The 21,814-nt window shown below is 34.6% G+C and overlaps 1 protein-coding gene and 1 pseudogene across 6 annotated transcripts in view; both read right to left on the minus strand.

The window, feature by feature from the left end:
• TP53BP1 (tumor protein p53 binding protein 1) overlaps positions 1-21,814 on the minus strand; it is a 79,727-nt gene that overhangs the window by 31,224 nt on the left and 26,689 nt on the right. For all 6 annotated transcript variants that reach the window (XM_016144972.2, XM_016144971.2, XM_016144968.2 and 3 more), the window contains exons 10-14: positions 21,006-21,132; positions 20,152-20,246; positions 18,668-18,876; positions 6,681-8,001; positions 9-128 (exon numbers count right to left, since the gene is read on the minus strand). In XM_016144972.2, coding sequence (XP_016000458.2) covers positions 9-128; positions 6,681-8,001; positions 18,668-18,876; positions 20,152-20,246; positions 21,006-21,132 — 1,872 coding nt within the window. The remainder of the gene's footprint in view (positions 1-8; positions 129-6,680; positions 8,002-18,667; positions 18,877-20,151; positions 20,247-21,005; positions 21,133-21,814) is intronic.
• On the minus strand, positions 5,486-5,604 carry LOC118600698 (annotated as a pseudogene).

Genomic DNA, 21,814 nt, shown 5'->3' on the forward strand with positions numbered 1-21,814 from the left:
TCACTTACCAATAGGAGTACTGTGTCTCCTGGGCTCCAATTTTAGGTGCCCAATAAGAGGTGGAGTTGCGCCAGTCAATGGTGGGATAATGTCACCTTCTTTAGGCAAAGTGAAATGAAATGGAGTTTCTGGAGGAAAAAAAAAAAAAGATAAACAAGGAGATCAAAAGAGAAGTATTTAAAAAACAAGTGAGGCAACCCGCTAAATTATTCTTTTCCTTTGCTCTCAAAGCCCCCAACCAATTTCCTACTGTTTTCTGTGCTCTTTTCAGCTATCGCCTGCAGGGCTGACACAAAGTAGACAACTAGTGGACAGGCAAATAGAGGAAAGCCCAAAGTTTTGGGAGACTCTAAGGAACATGGGGTCAAAAGGAATATGAAAACATCTGAGCTCCAAGACAGTCCATTTGGGAATACTCAGTGAAACAAATTTGGGTAGTTTGAAGTCTAGACATTTTAATTTTGTGTAATGCTAACTCAAGTTTATTTATAAGCTTTAACAATCTATAGGATCCTCCAGATTGAAATCTGATGGTAATACTTATAATTTACAATATACTAGAAAAGGTTACAAAGGATCTCATGGGTCACAGTACTTCAAAATACTCATTGGTCCTAACATAGAAATCTATGGGTTTCATAGTTCAGCAGCACTGACCAGCATTCTCAGTAGTAATGTTCACATCTAAATCTCTGCACAATGGTAAACCTCACACATATAGGAGCATTCCCAGTAGACGCATTTTGGTTAGTCACTATTAAACTAAGATAAACATAAAACATTTGTCAAAACACAAAATTTTACTGACAAGAGAAAAATTCTGAGATGTCCTAAATTAAACCAGACTGTAGGGTAGGAAAAAGGTAAGAGGTTAATGAGTTAACATAGCCTCAGGCCAAACCCAACAACTGCTCACATTCCAGAATGTGTGTTAAAACTTTTAATCAACTTCCAGGCTGCTACCACCAGATGCCACTGCATTCTGCTTATGCTTATGTTGCCCACAAACAATCCAAAAACGGCAGATATTTCTTCCTTATGGACTATGCTCTTATCCTAGAACTTCCCTCTCCTCCTTTTCCTGTCCAATCTATAGCCAATGTAAATTCAAAATAACTTACATCTTTCCTTCCTAAGTCCACTGTATAAAAGAGCCCTGTCCAAGACTGTAAACATGTTCTCCATCTAGCCCTATGGCTGGTAGTTTAGACGGTATATCCCAGGACCTGGTCCTTTTTCTGACTAGCATATGGCTCAATAAACCTTTTTTCAGAAAAGTTTTCAGCCACAAAGGTTTTGAACATTACTTTTTAACTAGGTCTCAGTTCCAAATTTTTGCTAAACAAAATTAGCAAACTGCCAACATCACATTTTCTGATTTCCTAGTTGTTTCATCTTTTAGTAAAATGACTAAATTCGGGAGAAAAAAAAACTATGCCAGGCTGCTCACCTTAAACCTAACATATGAAAAATTGTACTTATTTTCCTAAGATGACTCAAAATAACTAATCTGTCATACTCAGCCACTCATTACTTGTAAAAATAGTTTGCCTAAGGTGTTTTCCAACACCACCGAGCAATTCTCTAACTCTTAGGACACTGACTGGGCGTCCTACAAATTTAACTCAACTCTGATACTCTCTACCTAGAAATAACATCAGATCCCTCAAGTTAAAGGCTCAGCCCCATAAGACTGCCCGCATTTCAGATGTCACTAGTAAGTCCAAGTTGTTACCTGTGCTCCTGACTACCTGGCTATACATGATAGGTTCACGTGTCCTACTCCTCAGGTTCAATTAATTTACTAGTGCCACTCAGGGTACTCAGAAACATTTACTTACGTTTAACAGTTTGTTATAAAGGACACAGATGAACAGCCAGATGAAGCAGTACAGAGAGTGAGGTCCAGAGGGTTGACTGTACAAGATTGCGTTTCTATGGAATTAGTGTGAGATACCATCCCGGCTCATTTATTAATCTTGTTCAAGAATTTTATATAGCTTAAATCTCTGGCCCCTCCCCTTCCAGGAGGTCAATTGGTAGGGTTAAAAGTTCCAGCCCTCGAAGTGAACAGCCCTATCCTGAGGCTATGTAAAGATCCCATCGTAAATGACTCTATTAGCATAAACCCAGGTGTGATTGAAAGGGGTTGTTCTGAATAACAAAAGATAGTCTTCACTTAGAAAATTACAAGGGTTTTAGAAAGCTCAGTGGCAGAATCCAGAAGACCAAATGTATTCTGTATTACATACCACATTTTCCTTCTTTCATCTTTCCCACGCCACTTCTGTCCTTTGTCATCTTTATTTTTTTTACTTATTTATTTTTATTATGGTGACATTGGTTAACGAAACCCAGTAAATTTCAGGTGTATAATTCAACATCAAGGTATTTAAAAATATGCCCACAGTTAGATTTCTTTCTGTAACTACATATTTGACCCCTTTTACCTCATCTACCTCCCCCTCCCACCCCCTGGTCTGTTATACATGCCCATGAGTCTCTGTTTATCTGCTTTGTTATCTTTAATATCAAGCCCTTTGATACTGTTTTGTTCTTCAAAATCACAAACAAAACACATCTTACATCTGTAGTGGCTGAAAAAAATGACTCTTACTAGAAATTACTATTTTACTATCACTATGGGAACATAGGCCTTTGATTATAGGAACATAACATTCTAAACAAGCTTTCTGCTTCTGTAATCCCGCTTACACACCTGACCTGTGAGTTGACAGGTAGTGAACAGAAGAAAAATAGACCTTTGTGTTTAGACAGAATGAAGAAGGGATTTGGGGCTTAAAAACCCTGTACCTCTACATTTCCGGGCTGCTTAATTTGGGGTCTGGTACCCCTGGCAGACCCAACTGGCTGAATAAAGAGTGTGTTTCCTATAACTCACTGAGTTCTGGTGGTCCGTGTGTCTTTTGAGGGCTGGCAGCTACAACACATCTACGTATAAAAAAAATGAATTAGTAACCTGAAAGGATGAAATGAGAAGTGAAATGGACTTTAGAAATAAAGGATGAAAAGTAATATATAAGCTAAAGGAACTGTAAAGAATATGAGTGGAGAATTTCAACATGACATCTAAAAGGCAAAGAATTAGAACAGATACAGAAAAAGGGAGGTCAGTAGATAAATTTAGTCTCTGGTAGCTCCTTAAAAAACAAGTCCTTGAGGTTAATAAAGAATTTAGAAGAGATAAAGAAATTAAAAACCAAAAACATCTCAAAAAGCATCATATATTACAAAGATGTATTTTAAAGAGTTTCATTCCTGGAACAAATCACCTGTACTCCAGTGCTCTCTTGACAGGAACCATACCTCATATTATGATTGACTATGCAGACTTTTGAAAATCTGTATGAAATCTTTAAGTATATACCTCTATCTGACAAACCATAAATATGCAAATGTAATATGTATTTAAAAATTACTTAAAATGATTTCCCTGTTTCTTTTGCACAGTATTAGATAAAAGTTACAAAAAGTTATTTTACACCACTTATCCAATTTATCACTATGACCTAACGGAAAACTTGAGTCTTTTACAGGAAGCATTAACACTATATCTTATCTTCAATGTCTCCTTGTTGGATTATTGTTAACAGTCTATCAATTACTTTCTCTGCTTAAGTCTCTTCCCTTTTCCCCCACCCCCATTTCTTTCTGCACACTGCAACCAAAATAATCTTCCTATAAAACATGACTTTGAACACATTAGCTCTTCGTTAAAAACTTCGAGGTTTCCACTAAAAGATAAAATTCCTCTTTAGGCAGCATTCAATTAACTAGTAGCAGCCTATATTTCTAGTCTTTCTTTAATTATGTTCATAAAGCCTCTATTTAATGTCCTCCGAATGCTTTCCCATTCCTCTGCTTTTGTTCACTCATTTGACACAATTAAAATCTAATCAAATTATCATCGAATCCTGCAAAATAATTTTACCCTCTTAAATTTACTGGAATTTTCCACATATTCAATTCTATAAGATTTAGCATGCCTACGTCATTTTAAATTATCAAGTCTCTTCCTGCTTTCCCAGATTATCATGGCCTATCCTAAAGTATGCCAGCATACCAACCCATTAAGAAAAATACGATAAAAAAAAAAATTTTAATATCAATTGTCAAACCACCTGAGTGGGGAGTTTGTCCTTATTAATAAGGACTTCACTAGTCCAAAACAAAACTGAAAACCTTTAATGTCAGTAAGGTCTCTCTGACGTCTAGCTTTCTGTTAACAATCTGAAGCCCATCTTTTCTCCTTCTGTTCTCAAGAGAAGACCTTGTCACTCCTTACAACTGATTAAGAGCCATTTAATATATCAAAACTCTATACTGGATGACACCATGTATTAACATTCTACCCTGAGTCTGTCTCAGACATTGACAACCAATTAGGATGACATTCTAGAAAGGAAGCCAACAAAGATTAGCTGAGCTAGAGCACAAGACATATCTAGCTTCACTAATCATTATTAACCTAGTATAGACTACCATTTGTGGATTTAAGTAAAGACTTACTAAACTTAGGATTTTTCAAATCATCAACCCATCATAAATTTATTCTATATTGAGTAAGGCTGGGCTTCCAAGTACCATCTTTCTAAATTTGCTTTTTTCAAATCTCGGGAGGAGGTCTTCATAGACATGTCTGAAAAGGTCTCCAAACTATAACAGTGACAACTTATCTATAAATAGAGAATCAGTTTAAATGCCTCTCCGTTTCTCCCCCTGCTCTCTCTCCCCGGGCCCACTCTTCTCTCTCCCTTCCCCCTCTTTCCTTTCAGGTATTATTTGAACGTTTTTCACAATTAAACATGTATCTTTTTTTAATTGGTAAAAGCTTCTAACAAAAAACAACAGAAGTACCCTTCTAACTTTAACATACAGAAATCTAGTGAACCTGGGAATCGACCAATTTGTTCTTTTCATTCTGTCTTTCCTGACTGAAGAACCACTAACTTTTTAACTTGCTCTCATTTAAATTAGTCTCTCTTGAGGTTTAGCAACTAGACAACTATATCTGAAGTAGAGACTAACTTTTTGTTCTAGCAATGATCTTTGAATGATTTACTTTAGACTAGTCCAACCACTGTCTTCACTGCTTTTAGTTGTTTGCTGGAGAACTAAACTCTTGAAGTAAGCAAAATTTAACTATTTTCAATAATCTAGATAAATATTAGTAAAATAAGTTTTACTATGACAATGTCTATTATAAAAAGAGCTGGCTCTGCCCACTAATAGTGTAAACAAGAATTCATGGAGAATACTATTAGCATAATAGAATAACTCAATGTTTTAGAAGCTACAATTGCTAAGATAATTAAAAAGTATTCCTAAGTAATCAAACTACAGGCCCTGATACTTTCTTAGCCTAGGTCAGTAACAGTATTTAAATGTAATGAAATTACAAAAATATTCAATAATACCAAATATTAGGTGAGCCAGTTTTTTTTTTTTTTTTTTTTTTTTTTAATGCCTATAGCACCCAGTATTCCTAGGTGGTCTCTTATCCAAGTACTAACCAGGCCCGACCCTGCTTAGCTTCCGAGATCAGATGGGTTCGAGCTTGTTCAGGGCATCATGGCCGTAGACTCAGCTCTTTACTATAACTCGCCAGTATCACAGAAATGTTATTATAGTATTGCAAAAGGAGGAAGCATAGCACTGGGAATCAGGTGACCTAAGTTCTTATCTTATCTCAATCAGTAACTACCCACATACATGCCTTTAGGAAGAGACTGAACCGAGTAACCCCAACCTACTTTTCAGCTGTAACATTTCTTGTTCTGAAGAAAAAAAAAAAATCCTGAATATAAAACCTAATGAATAGAGGTAATTTTGAGAGCAAAAAAAAAAAGTACTACCAATAATCACACCTAGACAAGAGTATAAACTGGGACTGTTCCTGGAACACCAAAAGGTATAATCACCTATACTAAAATTTATGATGTTGCCCAAATACTGTTTCCCATTTCCATACCTCTAGAAGCTTCTTTTTCTTAAGTTAGTGTTTTGTTTTAATTTTTTTGTTTTTGGAGTTTATTTTATTATTAAATTATACTAACTCTAGGCGTTTAGAAAGTTTGAATTCTTTTCAGCTAATGTCATATATAATATTCTACAAATATTTCAGAAAGTAATCTATATTCTCATTCCAGATCTCATAGAAAAAAGACCACAAATTAGTATCTTTTCCAGTTTGTTTAAGATGTATATATATGCTGAACCAAATTTAAAAACTTAATGCCCTTATATAAAAAGCAACCAGTAATAACGTACTCATTAACAGAGTTCTGAATATGATTTTACTATGTAATCAAAAAAGATCCTTGCACTTCAAGACAACTGTCAAAATATAAAAATTTGGAACAAGGTTGAGACCTCAGTAAAAATACCAAACTGGTACAATTTCTAAATATTTATAAAATTCGTGTTGAATACACTTGAGTTACAAATAATCTCTGATCCCACAAATTCCATAGGATTTTAAATTACAGCTACAAAAAAATACAACCCCAATTTTTAAATTTCCTAATTATTAGTGGCTGTTCATAAACATAAATCCAAGTTAATTTTCAGCTCTGACATAATAAGAATGCACTTCTCTTCTACCTTCCATTCCAAAGTGTAATTTGGCTGGAGACACAAAACAATTTATAATCACTCACCACTAGAGCTTTCACAGAAGCTTTGTGAGGTGTGGGCAGAGGCCTTCTCCAGCTGTTGAGCCTCTTCACTTGAGCCCAGCTGCTTTGTATTAGCCATTTTTGAGTCTTCTGTTAATGAGTTATCTGTTTTCTTTTGAAGCTGGACCTGCTGCATCTGCTGGTCAGGCTTTGGAGTATCACCTACTCTCACTAAAGTCAAGGGAGGCTGTGAAGAGTCAGCCTCTACAGGCTCCTTTTCTGCAGTCACTGATTTCAGATCTTTATATCCAGCACTCTTTTCTTTCTCAGTATCAGCTCTATTCTCAGTACATGGTTCTATTTCTGGAGCATCATCCTCCCACAACTGGGAATCTGAGCATTTCTCCACTCCCTCTAAAGGTTCAGAAGAAACATCAACTCTGGGAGATGGTTCCTTCACGTCTACAATAACAACACTCGAATCTTCTGAAGTAGCTTCCTCCCATGCTTCTTGATCCTTATGTTCCAATTCTTGCTCAAGTTCTGGAAGCTTTTGGGGGGAATCAATACTAATCACACTAGTTTCAACTTCCATAGCTTCCTTGCATTGTTGTTTTGGGATTTCCTTTGGAAGAGACAATCCTTGGGGCTGTGTTTCAGTCAGAGAAAGGTGTAATGGGACACTCTCCATATTTTCTTCTTTCATTTCCTCTCCTTGACTTTCACAAGGAGTCTCAGGGATTTCTTCCACCTCAGACTCGGAAGACCCCTCCTCTGGATTATGTTCTTTAATTTCCATAGCTTCCTCCTGATCTAACACACTAGAGAGTGCCTCAGATCGAGTAGCTGGAGAAGGAACTGCCTGACTCCCTGAATCGCAAGTGAGATCAATACAAACATCTTCTGTTACAGTCTCTTCTCTGCCTCTGCAACCAGTGGGTAAAATAACATCATCTCTGGGTTCTACGTCATCCCCCTTTGTCTCATCAGCATTCTGATTCAGTTGTACTTGGCCATCTTGTGTTGGATTCATCAGAATATTATCATTTTCAGCAGAAATAAGTTTAGAATTGAGAACTGAAGATATGGGTACAGTATCCTCAATCTGTGTGTTTTCTCCATCTTCATCAATCCTGTGAGAACTCAAGCTCTCCATCTTTGGGGACTGACTGTACTCACTTGTAGAAAGCACCAACTTACAAGAATCCCCTGTCAAAGATAGGCCAAGATCCTCAGTAGAATTCTTTGGTTCAATCTCTGAAGTTTTAGAACACTCAACAGTCAAAGATGAACTATGCAAATCTCCACCTTTCTTCCCATCATTTGATCGTTCCTCCAAACTTGGCGATGGAATGAAAATGTCCTAAGAACAAAAGAGACAAAACATCATACATTCTGAATCATATTTCTTTTAAATCCAATCCTTGAATTCATCTAAAATTTCTAAATCAATTATTCATGACCTAAAGAACTCTAGGACCATAATCTTAGAAATACAAAGCTCATAATTACCAGTCTTTTCATCAATGCAAGTCATCCTATTTAATGCTTTTCTTATGAATCATTGATCTAAAATAAGCATAAAATCTTAAAGTATTAACTCACACTTTTAAAGGTAGGAAGATACTTAAATTTAACTACATATCACCAAGCCACTAAAATCATACTATATATATGATAGGCCCTCAATTACATGGGAATCATTTGCCTACATATGCCTATGCAGTCCACTTCAGTTCTCGCAAAGTGGAAATACATAGTTATTTTACTTCCCACTATTTCAAAATATGCTAGCATTCATAAAGCAGATGTTAAAACCAAAACCTTTAATAACATTAGTCAACACATACTACTACTACACACCAACAAGGATGGCTGAAGTTAAAAAGACTATATCCTGTTGGTGAGAATGTGGAACAACTGCAACTCTCACACATTGCTGGTGGGAATGCAAAGATACAGCCACTTTAGAAATAGTATGGTAATATCTTATAAAGTTAAACATACATTACCATATGATCCAGAAATTCTATTTATAGGTATTTACCCAAGAGAAATAAAATCGTATGTCCACACAAAGATGTATATGCAAATGTTCACAGCAGTATTTATTCATAACAGCCAAAAACTAGAAGTGACCCAAATATTCATCAACTGGTAAATAAACTGCAGATATCCATGATTTACATACTTTATGATTCCAATTATATGAAATACTCAAAATAACAAAACTACAGTGAAAGAAGGCAGATGAATAGTTGCCCAGGTTTGGAAGAGGGAATCAGGAAGGCAAGGAGGAATCAACTACAAAAGATCATGAAAAAAGTTTTCGGATGAGGAAAACTATTCTATACATTGATAGTGGTTTGTGGTTAATTTGTATACAACTCCCAAAAGTTATCAAACTATACATTTAAAATGGGATTTTTATTTTATGTAATACTTTAAAAAGAGAGAGAGAGAAAATAACTCAGAGGTTAATATGTCTTTGTGTAAAAATTTACATTTAGTGGGTTATTTTGCCCAACAAAAATGCTATACTCTAGGCATAGCTGGTAAGACATATATTTCCTTTTTTTTTTTTTTTTTTTTTAAGGATAGAAAGCATTTCTTTGAGCAAAATGGAGCAGCAGCCTGAGACACACAGATTCAGGTAGCAACCTAAATTGTGTTCCCCATTTCCTATTATTTTTAAGAGAATGACAAATCAAGATAGGTTGCCAAACATACAATATATTTAATAACTTCTGGTGTTATTGTTTACCCTTTCAGATTATAAAAACTGTCATAAATTTGACCTTGCTCATATACTCTCACACATGACTGAGTATAAACTGGTTCAACATTTCTAAATGGTCATTTTGTAGAATACAATAGCCTTGAAATTTTATATACCCCTTTCACCCAATAATTCCATTTCTAGGAAATTAGTGGATGGAAGTACACTGAGATTTAGCTATAACACTATTCAATGCTAAATTATTTTTTATAATAGGAAACAATATAAAATATCTTAAATGTGTGATAAAAAATTCATTTTAAAATTATGATATACCCACATGATAGAATATTTTGTATTTACATAAAATTATACATGTAAATTAAAAGATATAGAAAAATATTCAGACTATGCATTAAATAGAACGAGTTTTATTTTAGTAATAACAAGATATGAATATATACATTATTGTACTCTTTTAATCATTTTATATAATTTCGATATATTTAAGTTAAACATATACCATAAATAAGTTAAGGGTAGTTATTTCTGAGAAAGGATAACTGATCTTATTGTCATCTGTCTGTACACTATACATCCTCTAAAAGACATGTATTTTTTTCTTGTTGCAAAAGTCTCTTTACAGATAAGATACTGCTAATAAAACTACAAGTATATTTTTTAATGTGAAACTCAAATAAAATAAAATTAACTACTTTACAGTGAACAATGTTGTACAACCACCACTCCCTACCTAGTTTGAAAACATTTTCATCACTCTAAAAGGAAACCCCATATCCATTAAAGAGTTGCCCCCCAGTATGAATACTTTTTAAGCATTATCAAAGTAAATACTGATGTGATTTTTTAAAAAGAACTTTTTTCAATATAGTACATAGAATTCAGTCAAAGCAAAATTTCAGGGGCTATCCAGCCTCCTCCCATGATTGCATCAAAATTAAAACTAAATTATAGAAGAACAACATTGAGAACCACCTGAAGACTAGCTGAACAGAAGTCCTATAAATAAGAACATAAAGAACCCATGTCGAAACTGGTAGAAGAGACAAAGATGCAGTAAACTCTTTGGCATCACTCTTAGTAATATTTTTTAAAGATGTCTCCTTGCGCAAGGGAAAAAAAGAAAAATTTAAATGGGACTACATCAAACTAAGAAGGTTTTGTAGTGAAGAAATCCATCAACAAAACAAAAACACAACCTACTAAATGGGAGAAGATATTTGCCAATGATATATCCAATAAGGGGTTAATATCCAAAATATATAAGGAACTCACATAACTTAACGCCAAAAAATATAATTCAATTAAAAAATAGGCAGAGGACTTGAATAGGCGTTTTTCCAAAGAGGACATACGGATGGCCAACAGACATATAAAATAATGCTCAATGTCGCTAATCATCAGGGAAATACAAATTAAAATAATTAAAACAATGAGCTATCACCTCACTCCTGTCAGAATGACTATTATCAGGAAATCAACAAACAAGTGCTGGTAAGGATGTGGAGATAAAGGAATGCTCATGTACCGGTCAGTCAGACGGTAAATTGGTACAGCTACATTGGAAAACAATATTGAGGTTCCTCAAAAAATTTAAAAAAGAACTACCATACGACCCAGCAATTCCTTATGGATATTATTCTGAAGAAACTCAGAAAATCAATTCAAAATGAAGGGAATAAAAAGTACAAATTGGCAATTATAAAAATAGTCATGGGAATATCAAGTACAGGATAGGGAATCTAGTCCATAATATTGTAAAACTATGTATTAGACTTTCACAAGTCACATAAATGCCTGAAACTAATATGTTAACTCTAAAAGAAGTTAAAAATAAAAAAAAAAACTTTAAATAAAAATAAACATGTAAGAAAAAATTAACTTTATCTCTTGATTAGTTTTCTCTTGATCAGTAATTACCTCATTACTAAGTATTTAGATCTTACAATATCAAAATTGTGTAAATTTGGACTCTCGTAACCAAAGTACAGAAGAAATAACAGATGCACAAAGATTAGCTATTAAGAATAACATGTAAGGAGTTTGATACATAATGAAAAATGTTTGGAATGTAAACGACGGATTTAATATATACATTTATTTTAACTCTTTTCCAAAACCCCACTAAGCAATTGTAAAGGGATATTTTTTTTAAGCATAAATTTTTAAGGAAAAAAGAAAAGACAACTGAAACAAAATTTTGGAAGAGTAGTCATCTATTTAGCAGACTAGTGAAAGCTGAATTCCTAAGCCGACAGTGGAGAAGGCCAAGAAGCAACCCAAATTACACCACAGTAACACCATACCCAAAAAAAGACTCGGGACTTGGCAGCGGTGGCAGCTAACTCTGGAAATGGTGGTGAGAGTGGAACTAAAAACAGGAGGACTGGTTGAAAATCTATTTAAGAAGCAGTTTGACACCCCAATCCTCTCTCCCTGACCCTCCTCTGCCGTAGAGAGTAAAATGAAGCATCCCTGAACTGGGAGACAAGAGGCACATTTACCAAAGAGTATCAGACTGAAAATGGGAAGATTAAATGAAAATTTACATATTAAATAGAACTTGCACCTGCCTCTCAGCAACCCCAGTCCTCTTCCACCAACAGAGTTCTAGAACAATAACAGCCAACAGACAGATGAGACATTTTTCTGGAAGGACCTGACCATGCTGAGACAAATTAAAATACCGACATTAGTGGGGCCCTATAAATGATCTAGCAGATCACACTACAGTGAATTCCAGAAACAATAAGCACCAAGAACTTTTAATCAGTTTTCTGGTTTTTCACTCTTAAAGCAGACAATCAAGGATTATCAGACACTTTGAAAAAGCCTCTAATTTCAAAGTCAAACATCAAAATTAACAAAACTAACTAAATTCTACCTGAAGAAACAGTGACTATTCCAGGGAAGAGAAAACTTTTCAAAAAACCTATTATTATCTTCACAGAGACATCAGAGTATACCCATAAGACAAAAATGCTATTTAAAAAAAAAAAAAATGGGAGGTGTGAACATTCAGAGAAAATAGAAAAACTTAGGAATTAAAAATTCAAGAGTAGAAATAACCCAGACAAAGGTTAAAAGACATTTGAATCCAGCAACTGCACTCTTAGGTATATATAAGAAATAAAAACATACATCTGCACAAAAACTTGTGCATGAATGGACATAGCAGCACTATTCACAATAGCCAAAAAGGGGAAACACCACAAATGTCCATCAACTGATGAATGGAAAAAATGTGGAAATATACACAATGTAGTATTATTCAGCATAAAAAGGAATGAAGTTCTGACACATACCACAATATGAACACTGAAAACATGATGCTAAATGAAATATACCAATCACAAATGACTACATACTGTATAATTCCACTTATGCGAAATATCTAAAGCAGGCAAATCTATGGAGACACAAAGTAGATTAATAGTTGACTAGGACTGAGGGTGAGGGAAATGGGAGTGACTGCTAATAGGCATAGGTCTTTGGGGGCAGGGGTAGGGGAGAGAATGAAAATGTTCTAAAATTGGATTAGAGTGCAAAAGAATGAAAAAGAATGCTAAAGAATGAAGCTAGACTGCTATCGCTATACACCAAAATTAACTAAAAATGGATCAAAGACCTGAATATAAGATCTGAAACAATAAACTGCATAGAAGAAAATATAAGTACTAAACTCAAGGACTTTGAATTTAAAGAGGATTTTATAAATTTGACCTCAAAGGCAAGGAAGTAAAAGCAAAAATAAACAAATGGGACTATATCAAACTAAAAAGCTTTTGTACAGCGAAAGAAACCATCAACAAGGCAAAGAGGTAACCATCTGAATGGAAGAATATATTTGCAAACAATGCTTCCGATAAAGGTCTAATATCCACAATATATAAAGAACTCATCAGACAATTCAAAACAACAAAAAACAATCCAATTAAAAAATGGGCAGAAGACCTGAAGAAACACTTTTCCCAAAGAGACATACAAATGGCCAATAGACATATAAAACAATACTCAACTTCACTAGCTATTAGGGAAATGCAAATCAAAACCACAATAAGATACCAACTCACACCTGTCAGAATGGCTACCATCAACAGGACAAGTAATAACAAGTGCTGGTAAGATTCAGGAAGAAAAAAAAACCCTCATCCACTGCTGGTGGGAATGTAAACTGGTACAGCCCCTATATGGAAAATAGTATGGAGGTTCCTCAAAAAACTAATAAGATTAGAATTACCCTATGACCTAGCAATCCTTCTTCTGGATATTTACACAAAAACTTGAAAACACCCACAAAGATAAACGCGCCCCAACCAATGTTCATAGCAGCATTGTTCACAGTGGCCAAGACACAGAAATAATCTAAGTGTCCACTGATAGGTGATTGGATAAAGAAAATGTGGCACATATGGAACATTACTTAGCCATAAGAAAAGATGAGATACTGCCATTTTCAACAACATGGATGGACCCTGAGACTCATTTTAAGCAAAATGTCAGACAGAAAAAGTTGAGAACCATATGACTTCACTCATATGTGGGATATAAAATGGAAAGCAACAAGTATGACAAAGAGAGACTCATGGACACAGACAGTGGATCAGTGATTACCAGAGGGAAGAAGGGGAGAATGAATACAGATAGGGATAAAGAACATCAAATATTTGGTGACGGAAGGAAATTTAACTTTGGGTAGTCAATGCAATATACATATGACATTTTATTGAACTGTACACCTGAAATCTATTTGATTTTATTAACCAATATTATCCCAATGATTTTAAATAACTAAATGAGTGAATGAATGAATGAATGAAATGTCCTTGAACTTAAAGGACCTGAGTTTCGATATTGAGAGTTTTTATCATTTGCCCAGAACAATGGATGAAAATAGACTTATGCCAAGATTGCGGAAAAATTGAGGACAAAGAGACTATCCTACAAGATTGCAGCAAGTTAAAAAAAAAGAGCTCACACATGAAAGATCAGAATCAGACTGGCTGCTCACTTCTCAACATCACCACTAGAAGTTTGGATACAGTGGAGCAATACCTTCAAAAAGTTTAAAAGAAAATTATTTCCAACCTAGAATTCTATATTCCTACAAACTATGAATCAAGTAGGAAAGATCATGATACTAAAGAATGCCCTTTACCAAAATGAGGGAGTTAACCATGCAAGAAGACATGGAGCCCAATAGGAATCCAACACAAACATAGGTAAGGACAATCTCCAAGGACAGCACTGAAAGGGAGGTGACAGTTATGCACCAGTCATAGAAGGCAACAGCACAGGTTAAATTAGGAAGGTCCAAAAGAGGTTCCCCTTTTAAGTTTGAGGCCCCTGAACATCTTGAAAAGAGATTTTGACAATTAGTAGTAAGTCTAGTAAGAAATTCATAGAAAACTAAACAAATAAAAAAAAATAATTATCAACTCCAGAGAAAACAAGAAATTTTTCAAACACAGAAAAATAATCATAATACTCCACAGGATCTGCTGTGAATAGTGTTTGCAATAATAGTGTTCATAATAATGTAAACTCAATGACTTAAACAAAATTATGATGTAACTATACTGAAAACATGGAGAAATAGCTAAAAAAAAAACTTTTAAGAATATAAGGAAATATAATAATGATGTATGTAATTATGGAAGTAAATAAGAAAAAGCTTAAAGAACTAAAAGTGGTTGTCTCTGGATAGGAATAGGAAGAGACCTTGTTTTAACTATCTCCTTTTTTTTTTTTGGCTTTTACAACTGCTTAAGTAAAATCAAACCCTAAACATAAAACTTGTTAAGGTACTCTTGGGAGATTTTTTTGGAGGCATAAAATATACTGGCTGAGGCATCTTAAAATATAAGTCCAAAGAAATTTCACTAGAGTCATCTTAGGTTCCAGAGATCTTTGAATTATGTTCAGCATCACTCAATTGTCTCAAATTTTGACTGCTGGTTTTATATTTGCCTCTGAAGGTCTCTAGTAAATGTTGAAGGTGGGGCGATTTCAATAATGTCTTATTCTTCAATAAGTTAGTTTTCCTTTTGTGGCCAGGTATCATTTCCCCAGATAGGCACACCTTTGCAAAGACATTCATTTCCTTAAAAGCCCTGTTTGGTCACTGATAAACAACTGTTAACAGATCTCTAATATCAGCTACCTTTTCTGGAAAATTATCAGTGCTCTGCATCAGTGCTTATAACTCATCCCTTAATTCTGATAACTCTTCCAAATTATATATAATCATGTATAACTTCAACAGAAAAATAAAAGCTAAAGAAAAAGATATGGTGGTTGAACACTAACTTCACCTCTAGGTAACCTTGTCCTCACTCTTTCACTGCCAGGATTAGCTAACCCTTAGGGAGTATGTACCACATTTAAGACATTATCCTAGGCATTTGATATATATTAAGTCATTTAACCTTCACAACTACCCAATGAGGTAGGTAATATCAATATCCCCATTTAATGTGATGAGGAAAATGCAGCTAAGTTTCAACTGGTCGCAAAGATGGCAGAACCCGGATTAAGTCCAGCAAGTTCTGACTCTAAAGTCCTTGTTCTTAACCACTCCATCAAACTGCTTCTAATAACTCATAAAATGGAATTTTCAGCAGTTACAAGCCTAGAGTTTGTGGACTGCTTGCTGAATCTTAACAGGTGGTCTCGGAGGGACACAGGCTGGGGCTAAACTTGGCCTTCAGCTGAACCCATCTCTCAGGACTGTACCACCGGACACCTACTACACAAAGCCACACTAAGACAGGGAGACTTAGGAGCTTTGGTTAGTACAAGAAACAGACACAGAAAGGCAACCAAACTGGGAAGACAGAGAAGCAGAAACCATATGACAGAACAGAACAGAGATCTAGGAATAACGGAGTCAAACATTATAACAGATGCAGAGTTCAAAATACTGGTTAAAAAGATGTTCAATGAACTTAGGGGAAGTATAGATGAACACTTAGGGGAAGTGTAGGGAGAATTTTAACAAAGAGATAAAAAACATAAAAATGGAAACAAATTATAAAAGGGAACCAGTCTGAAATGATGAACATATTATCTGAGAAAAAGAGTATATTATTAGAGGGAATCAACAGAGTGGATAAAGAGAATAGAACCACCGATACAGATGATGGGGAAGCCAAGAACACCCAATCAGAACAGCAAGAAAAAAGAAGCCAAGACTATAATAATAATTTAAGGAGCCTATGGGACAAAATTAAATGTAAATAGATCTGGGTCATAGAGGTACCTGAAGGAAAACAAGAAGTTGAAGAGCTATTTAAAGAAATAATAATGGGAAACCTCCCCTAACCTGGTGAAGGAAATTGACATACAACCCCGGGAAGCTGAGAGTCCCAAAAAAGATGAATCCAAAGAAGCCCCACCAACACACATTATAATGAAAATGCCAAAGGTTATATACAAAGAGAGAATCCTGAAAGCATTAAGAAAAAAGCAGTTAGTTAGCGACAAGGGATCACCCATAAGACTAGCAGCTGATTTCTCAAAAGAAACTATGCAGGACAGAAGGGCTTGGCACAAAATATTCTAAGTGATAAAAACCCAGGATCTACAACCAAGAATTCTTTATCCAGCAATGTTATCATCTGGAGTCAAATGACAGATAAAGCGCTTCCCAGACAAAAATAAGCTAAAGGAATTTATCAACACCAAGCCAGTATTATAGGAAATGTTGGAGGGACTTCTTTAAGAAGAAACAAACATGAATCAAAAACATGAATAAAGAATGGTAACTGCATTCCTATCAACGATTGTCTCAAATGGAAAAGAATTAAATGCTCCAACCAAAATATAGAGGGGCTGAATGGATAAGAAAATAAAACCCCAACATGGTACATATAAGAGACTCACTTCAGATTAAAAGATGCACACAGACTAAAAGGAAGGGGATGGAAAAAGATATTACCTTGATGGACCTAGAGAGTATTGCAATGAATGAAGTTAGTCAGATAGAGAAAGACAAACATCACAAGATTTCACGTACATGTGGAATCTAAAGAATAAAACAAACGACAAAAAAAGAAAAAACTCATAAATACAGAGAATATTTTGAGGGCTACTAAATGGAATGGGGGTTGGAAGAATGGTGAAAATGGGCAAAGGGATTAAGTACAAATGGGTAATTACAAAATAGACATGGAGATTAAAAGTGTAACATAAGGAAAATAATAATGTTAAATATATATGTAGGGGACAGGAGTACTAGATTTAAGGGTTTGATCACTTTGAGTTATGCAGATCTCTAATCATTGTGCTGTACAACTGAAACTAATATATTAATGTATGCCAACTATAATTGAAAAAAGAGTCATTGAATTGTACATTGTAAATACAAGCAACTAATTGTCTATTATATCTCAACAAAGCTGGGGAAAAAATGAAATTTTCAAGAAAACAACCAAGTTTTAAAACTCCAGAAATCCATTAAATTTTTTCTTCCTACTGTCTCCTCACTAAATTTATGGTATATTACTACTCATTTCTAAATATAAACTTTTGTTACAACACCTATAAACTGAAAGGCATGAAAGAAGTTATACCAATAACATTAAAGTAATCCTCCCACTTAAGTTCTTATAAGAACAGGTATTTAGTAAGAATATAAAATATAGTCATTTAGATGTAGTTAAGGACCTTCAATTTACTATGAGTGAAACCTGAATTTCATTTTTTTAATATTTAAATTTAAAATTATAAAAATAAGATGTTAGTTTTCCCTTGCTTTGAGAAGAAAACTAATCTCTCATTTGAAAACTAAAAACCACCTTGATGCCCTCAGTACAGGAATAATTATGGTACATCCATTCAGAAAAATTTTATACAAGTTTTGAAAGAATATGAAAAATGATGTAATGCTGAAAAACCATTATGATACAATGTTGACTGGAAAAAGATTTAAGTTGTATGTTCACTATAAACAACTTTATTTTTAAAAAACGTGAGCATATGGAAAGGCAATAATGACTAATAATTACATTAAGGTAGACTAACAATTAATGCCTTTCAATTTTGAGAGAACATTCCTAAATTTTTAAGAAATAGTACAAAATTTAACCATAAAAAGTACACCAAGATGTTAGGTGACTCTGGAAATGTTCTAAAAACTAGACTGTGATGACAGTTACACAACTTTATAAATTTACTAAAATATCACTATACACTTAAAATGGGTAAATTTTATGGTTTATAAATTATGCCTCAAAATAAAGTTGTTCAAAAAATGTTAGGAGAAAAACAATCTTTCTACAGTACTCACATGAGAAAACTCAGGCTGGGATGGGACAGGAAGTGACCCAGGAGTGAAAACCGGTGTGCTCTGAGATACTGGAGTTGAAGCCTGTGGTGATATAGTGGTCTCAGGTGGGACAGGGAGGTTTTCTATCTCCACTGGTTCATCATCTTTGAGTTTCTTCTGAAAAGACTCTCTTCCTTCTTCAGATAACATTGACATATCCATTGGCTCATCTGGTTTAAAATAGGGAAAACAAATTTAGAAATAAGCACTAATCGATACTCATGTTCTGATATCACTAATAAAAATTACATAACAGAAACTTCCTTTCCTAAAATACAGTGACTTCCCAAAGACTTGAAAACCCATATCCAAAAAGATATTTGCACACCAATGTTCATAGCAGCGTTATTCACAGTGGCCAGGACATGGAAGCAATCGAAGTGTCCTACAATAGACGATTGGTTAAAGAAGCTGTGGTAGATATATACAATGGAAATTATATTTGAAAATAGTTAAATATGTTTCTATATTTTTATCACTCAAGAGCAGAGACAGCAGGATATCATAGGAGGCATATACCCAGCAGATAAGAGCACAGGCTGTGGAGATAGCAGCCTGAGTTCAAATCCTGTCTTTATGACTAATTAGTTATGAGATCTCTCTGTGCCTCCATTTCCTCATCTGTAAAATGAGGATAAAAGTAACATCTATTTCTTAGGATTACTGTGAGGATTCAATGACAAAAACCAAAGAGAAGCACCTAGAACCAAAGAAAAACATATAGAACAGTGCTTGGCATACACTAAATGTTCAATAAATATTAACTATGGTACCACTATTGGTATATGAGAGAATGAAAAGGAGAAAATCATGGAATTTATTGGAAAAGGCGTTGTAGGCACTTAGAAATATCTTGAATGACTAGATAGGAAACTAAGACTGAACAAAAAGAGCTTTAGAAAATAAACTAAGTAAAAAGGAAAGCTTTCTTGTGCATAAATATAAAATCACTAGGTCCTTAAAAGAGGAAGTAAATGAAATCAAAAAGTCTACTGCCTGCTCCTAGCCACTCTTGGACAAAAATTGCTTTGATAATAGCAAAAAATAAAATTAAAAAAAAGAACTAAAAAGAGCAAAAGAATTTTTGATTCCCTCGTAACAGTAACATGTTAACATGTTACTGAAAATCACTGGACCATTAAGCAATAAACCCAGTTCATTATATTAATTCAAGTTCAACTTTAAAAACCTAAAAATTTTCCCTTAGAAGTCTTTAAAAATTAAGTCAACAACACAGAATTCTCAGAAAAATCAATGCTAGAAGAACAAATAACTGAGGAGAGCACTTTACACTAGGCCACATTCCTAAATGTAAGACAGGTATGAGTTCTGCTTAATAGTTTAGGTCACAGTGTTCTAACAGATAAAGAAACAGTACATTTTGCAAAGCAGAAGTGCTGCTCCTCTTTTAATCTGGAATCGACAGATAGGTCCAGAGAACTCACCTTTTCTTCCTTCTTGCTCTGTTGGACTGCTAGGAACAATAAAAGGGGTAGGTCGGAAAGCATCAGGGGAAGGAGCAACAAGATCTGAGGAATTCCTTTATATAAGAGAAAATCACAGGTTATTTTATCACAGCCACAGTTTTGTATTTGTTTTATACTTTTTATTAGCAAAAATATCTAAGGCATTCAGACAAATACTTATGAGCATTTCTCTCAAAAAGCTACCTGAGGTTGAATAATACTTCATAAACATTTCTCACACCACATATATCCAAAATTAGAATTAAAACGAAAAAAAAAGTGTAAAGCCATATGATTATGAGAAAGTGAATGATCAGACACAAGGTCATCATGATTGAAAAGCAGGATAAAAAAGTGCTAAAAAAAATTCATCTGCAGACAAAAATACTTACTCCTGTTTTTTTTTTTTTTTTTGCCTAATATTTAAAAGACCATGCACATTTAAAAAAACAAACCACTTTGCCCTAACAGAGGTGAAGAAATAATGTCAACTCTAAGATAACCTATTCTCCATGCTGTTAAATGGGAAGTGTTAATCAAATGAAAGAGCAGAATGTTTGGTTGGAATGTGTCACAGGCTCTAAAAACTGGGCAGTTTCCTCCCTTGTATCCCTTTGGGCTACTATTACACAATCTCCAAATGGGAAAGCAGATCTACCTATCTTCAGTAGTTCCACCAAGTTCTTACCCCCAAAATTCTAAAGTCTAGAGTTTACTTTTTGATTTCAAAAAGAACGTTGGACTAGTAGACAATTTTAGCTCTTTAAACCTTAGCTGAAGACCCTGAGGCATATTTCCCTGGCAGAGCTACTTTGTATTTTATGCTTACTTACGTGGAAAGACTTTCCTGAACAAGGGACCTCTGACCAGAGAGTTGCAGGAGATGCAGAGTGGTGGCAGGTGTGGAAACCAGAGAACACCCACCTTCTTCCCTTGAAGGAGTAGAATAACCATCAGAAGCTATTTAAAAAAAAAAAAAAAAATCTAGTTTCACTTATTTCTTAGATTGACATTACTGAATTGTAAAACACACACACGCACTCTGTACTGCAAAAAGAGTAATATTTGCAAACATGTTCCAAAGAGGGCAGAAACTGTTTTTTAATCGTAGTACCATTAATGGAATGCCACACTAACACACATCTTGAGTTATACTAAAAGCCCCTTCCTACTAAATTATGGGTTTCTTTAATAAAGAATTGATTTAAAAAATTCCTTAGTCCTTTCTGTCAAGATTGAAGGGGGAGAGGAAAAATGAGAATCCTGATACCTCTGGTTGGCTGCTTCCCTTTTTTGTGACACTTCTATCATGAAACAGCAAGCAAGACTTTTACTCTAAGGTTTACCTAAGATGAAGTGCGCTCCTGCCATGATATGCAGATGGGAAAGTCAAAGTAATGCCCATGACAAACGATAACATGAATGCAGCAATTTCATGACTAGAATCTGGGCCTCCTCAAAGGAGACAAAAAATATTAACACATTAGTACAAGGGTATACAAGCAACCATTACTGATTTATATTATAGAGTCTCTTTTTGGCCCCTTCTTAGCAACAGATGGAGTTAGCCACTATATTAATCCCAAATATAAAGGAATTTAAATACAACCTTGTAGCTTTAATGAGAGACCAAAAAAGGTTC

The sequence above is a fragment of the Rousettus aegyptiacus genome, unplaced genomic scaffold, assembly GCF_014176215.1.
Source record: "Rousettus aegyptiacus isolate mRouAeg1 unplaced genomic scaffold, mRouAeg1.p scaffold_m13_p_3, whole genome shotgun sequence".
In the NCBI taxonomy this organism is placed as follows: domain Eukaryota; kingdom Metazoa; phylum Chordata; class Mammalia; order Chiroptera; family Pteropodidae; genus Rousettus; species Rousettus aegyptiacus.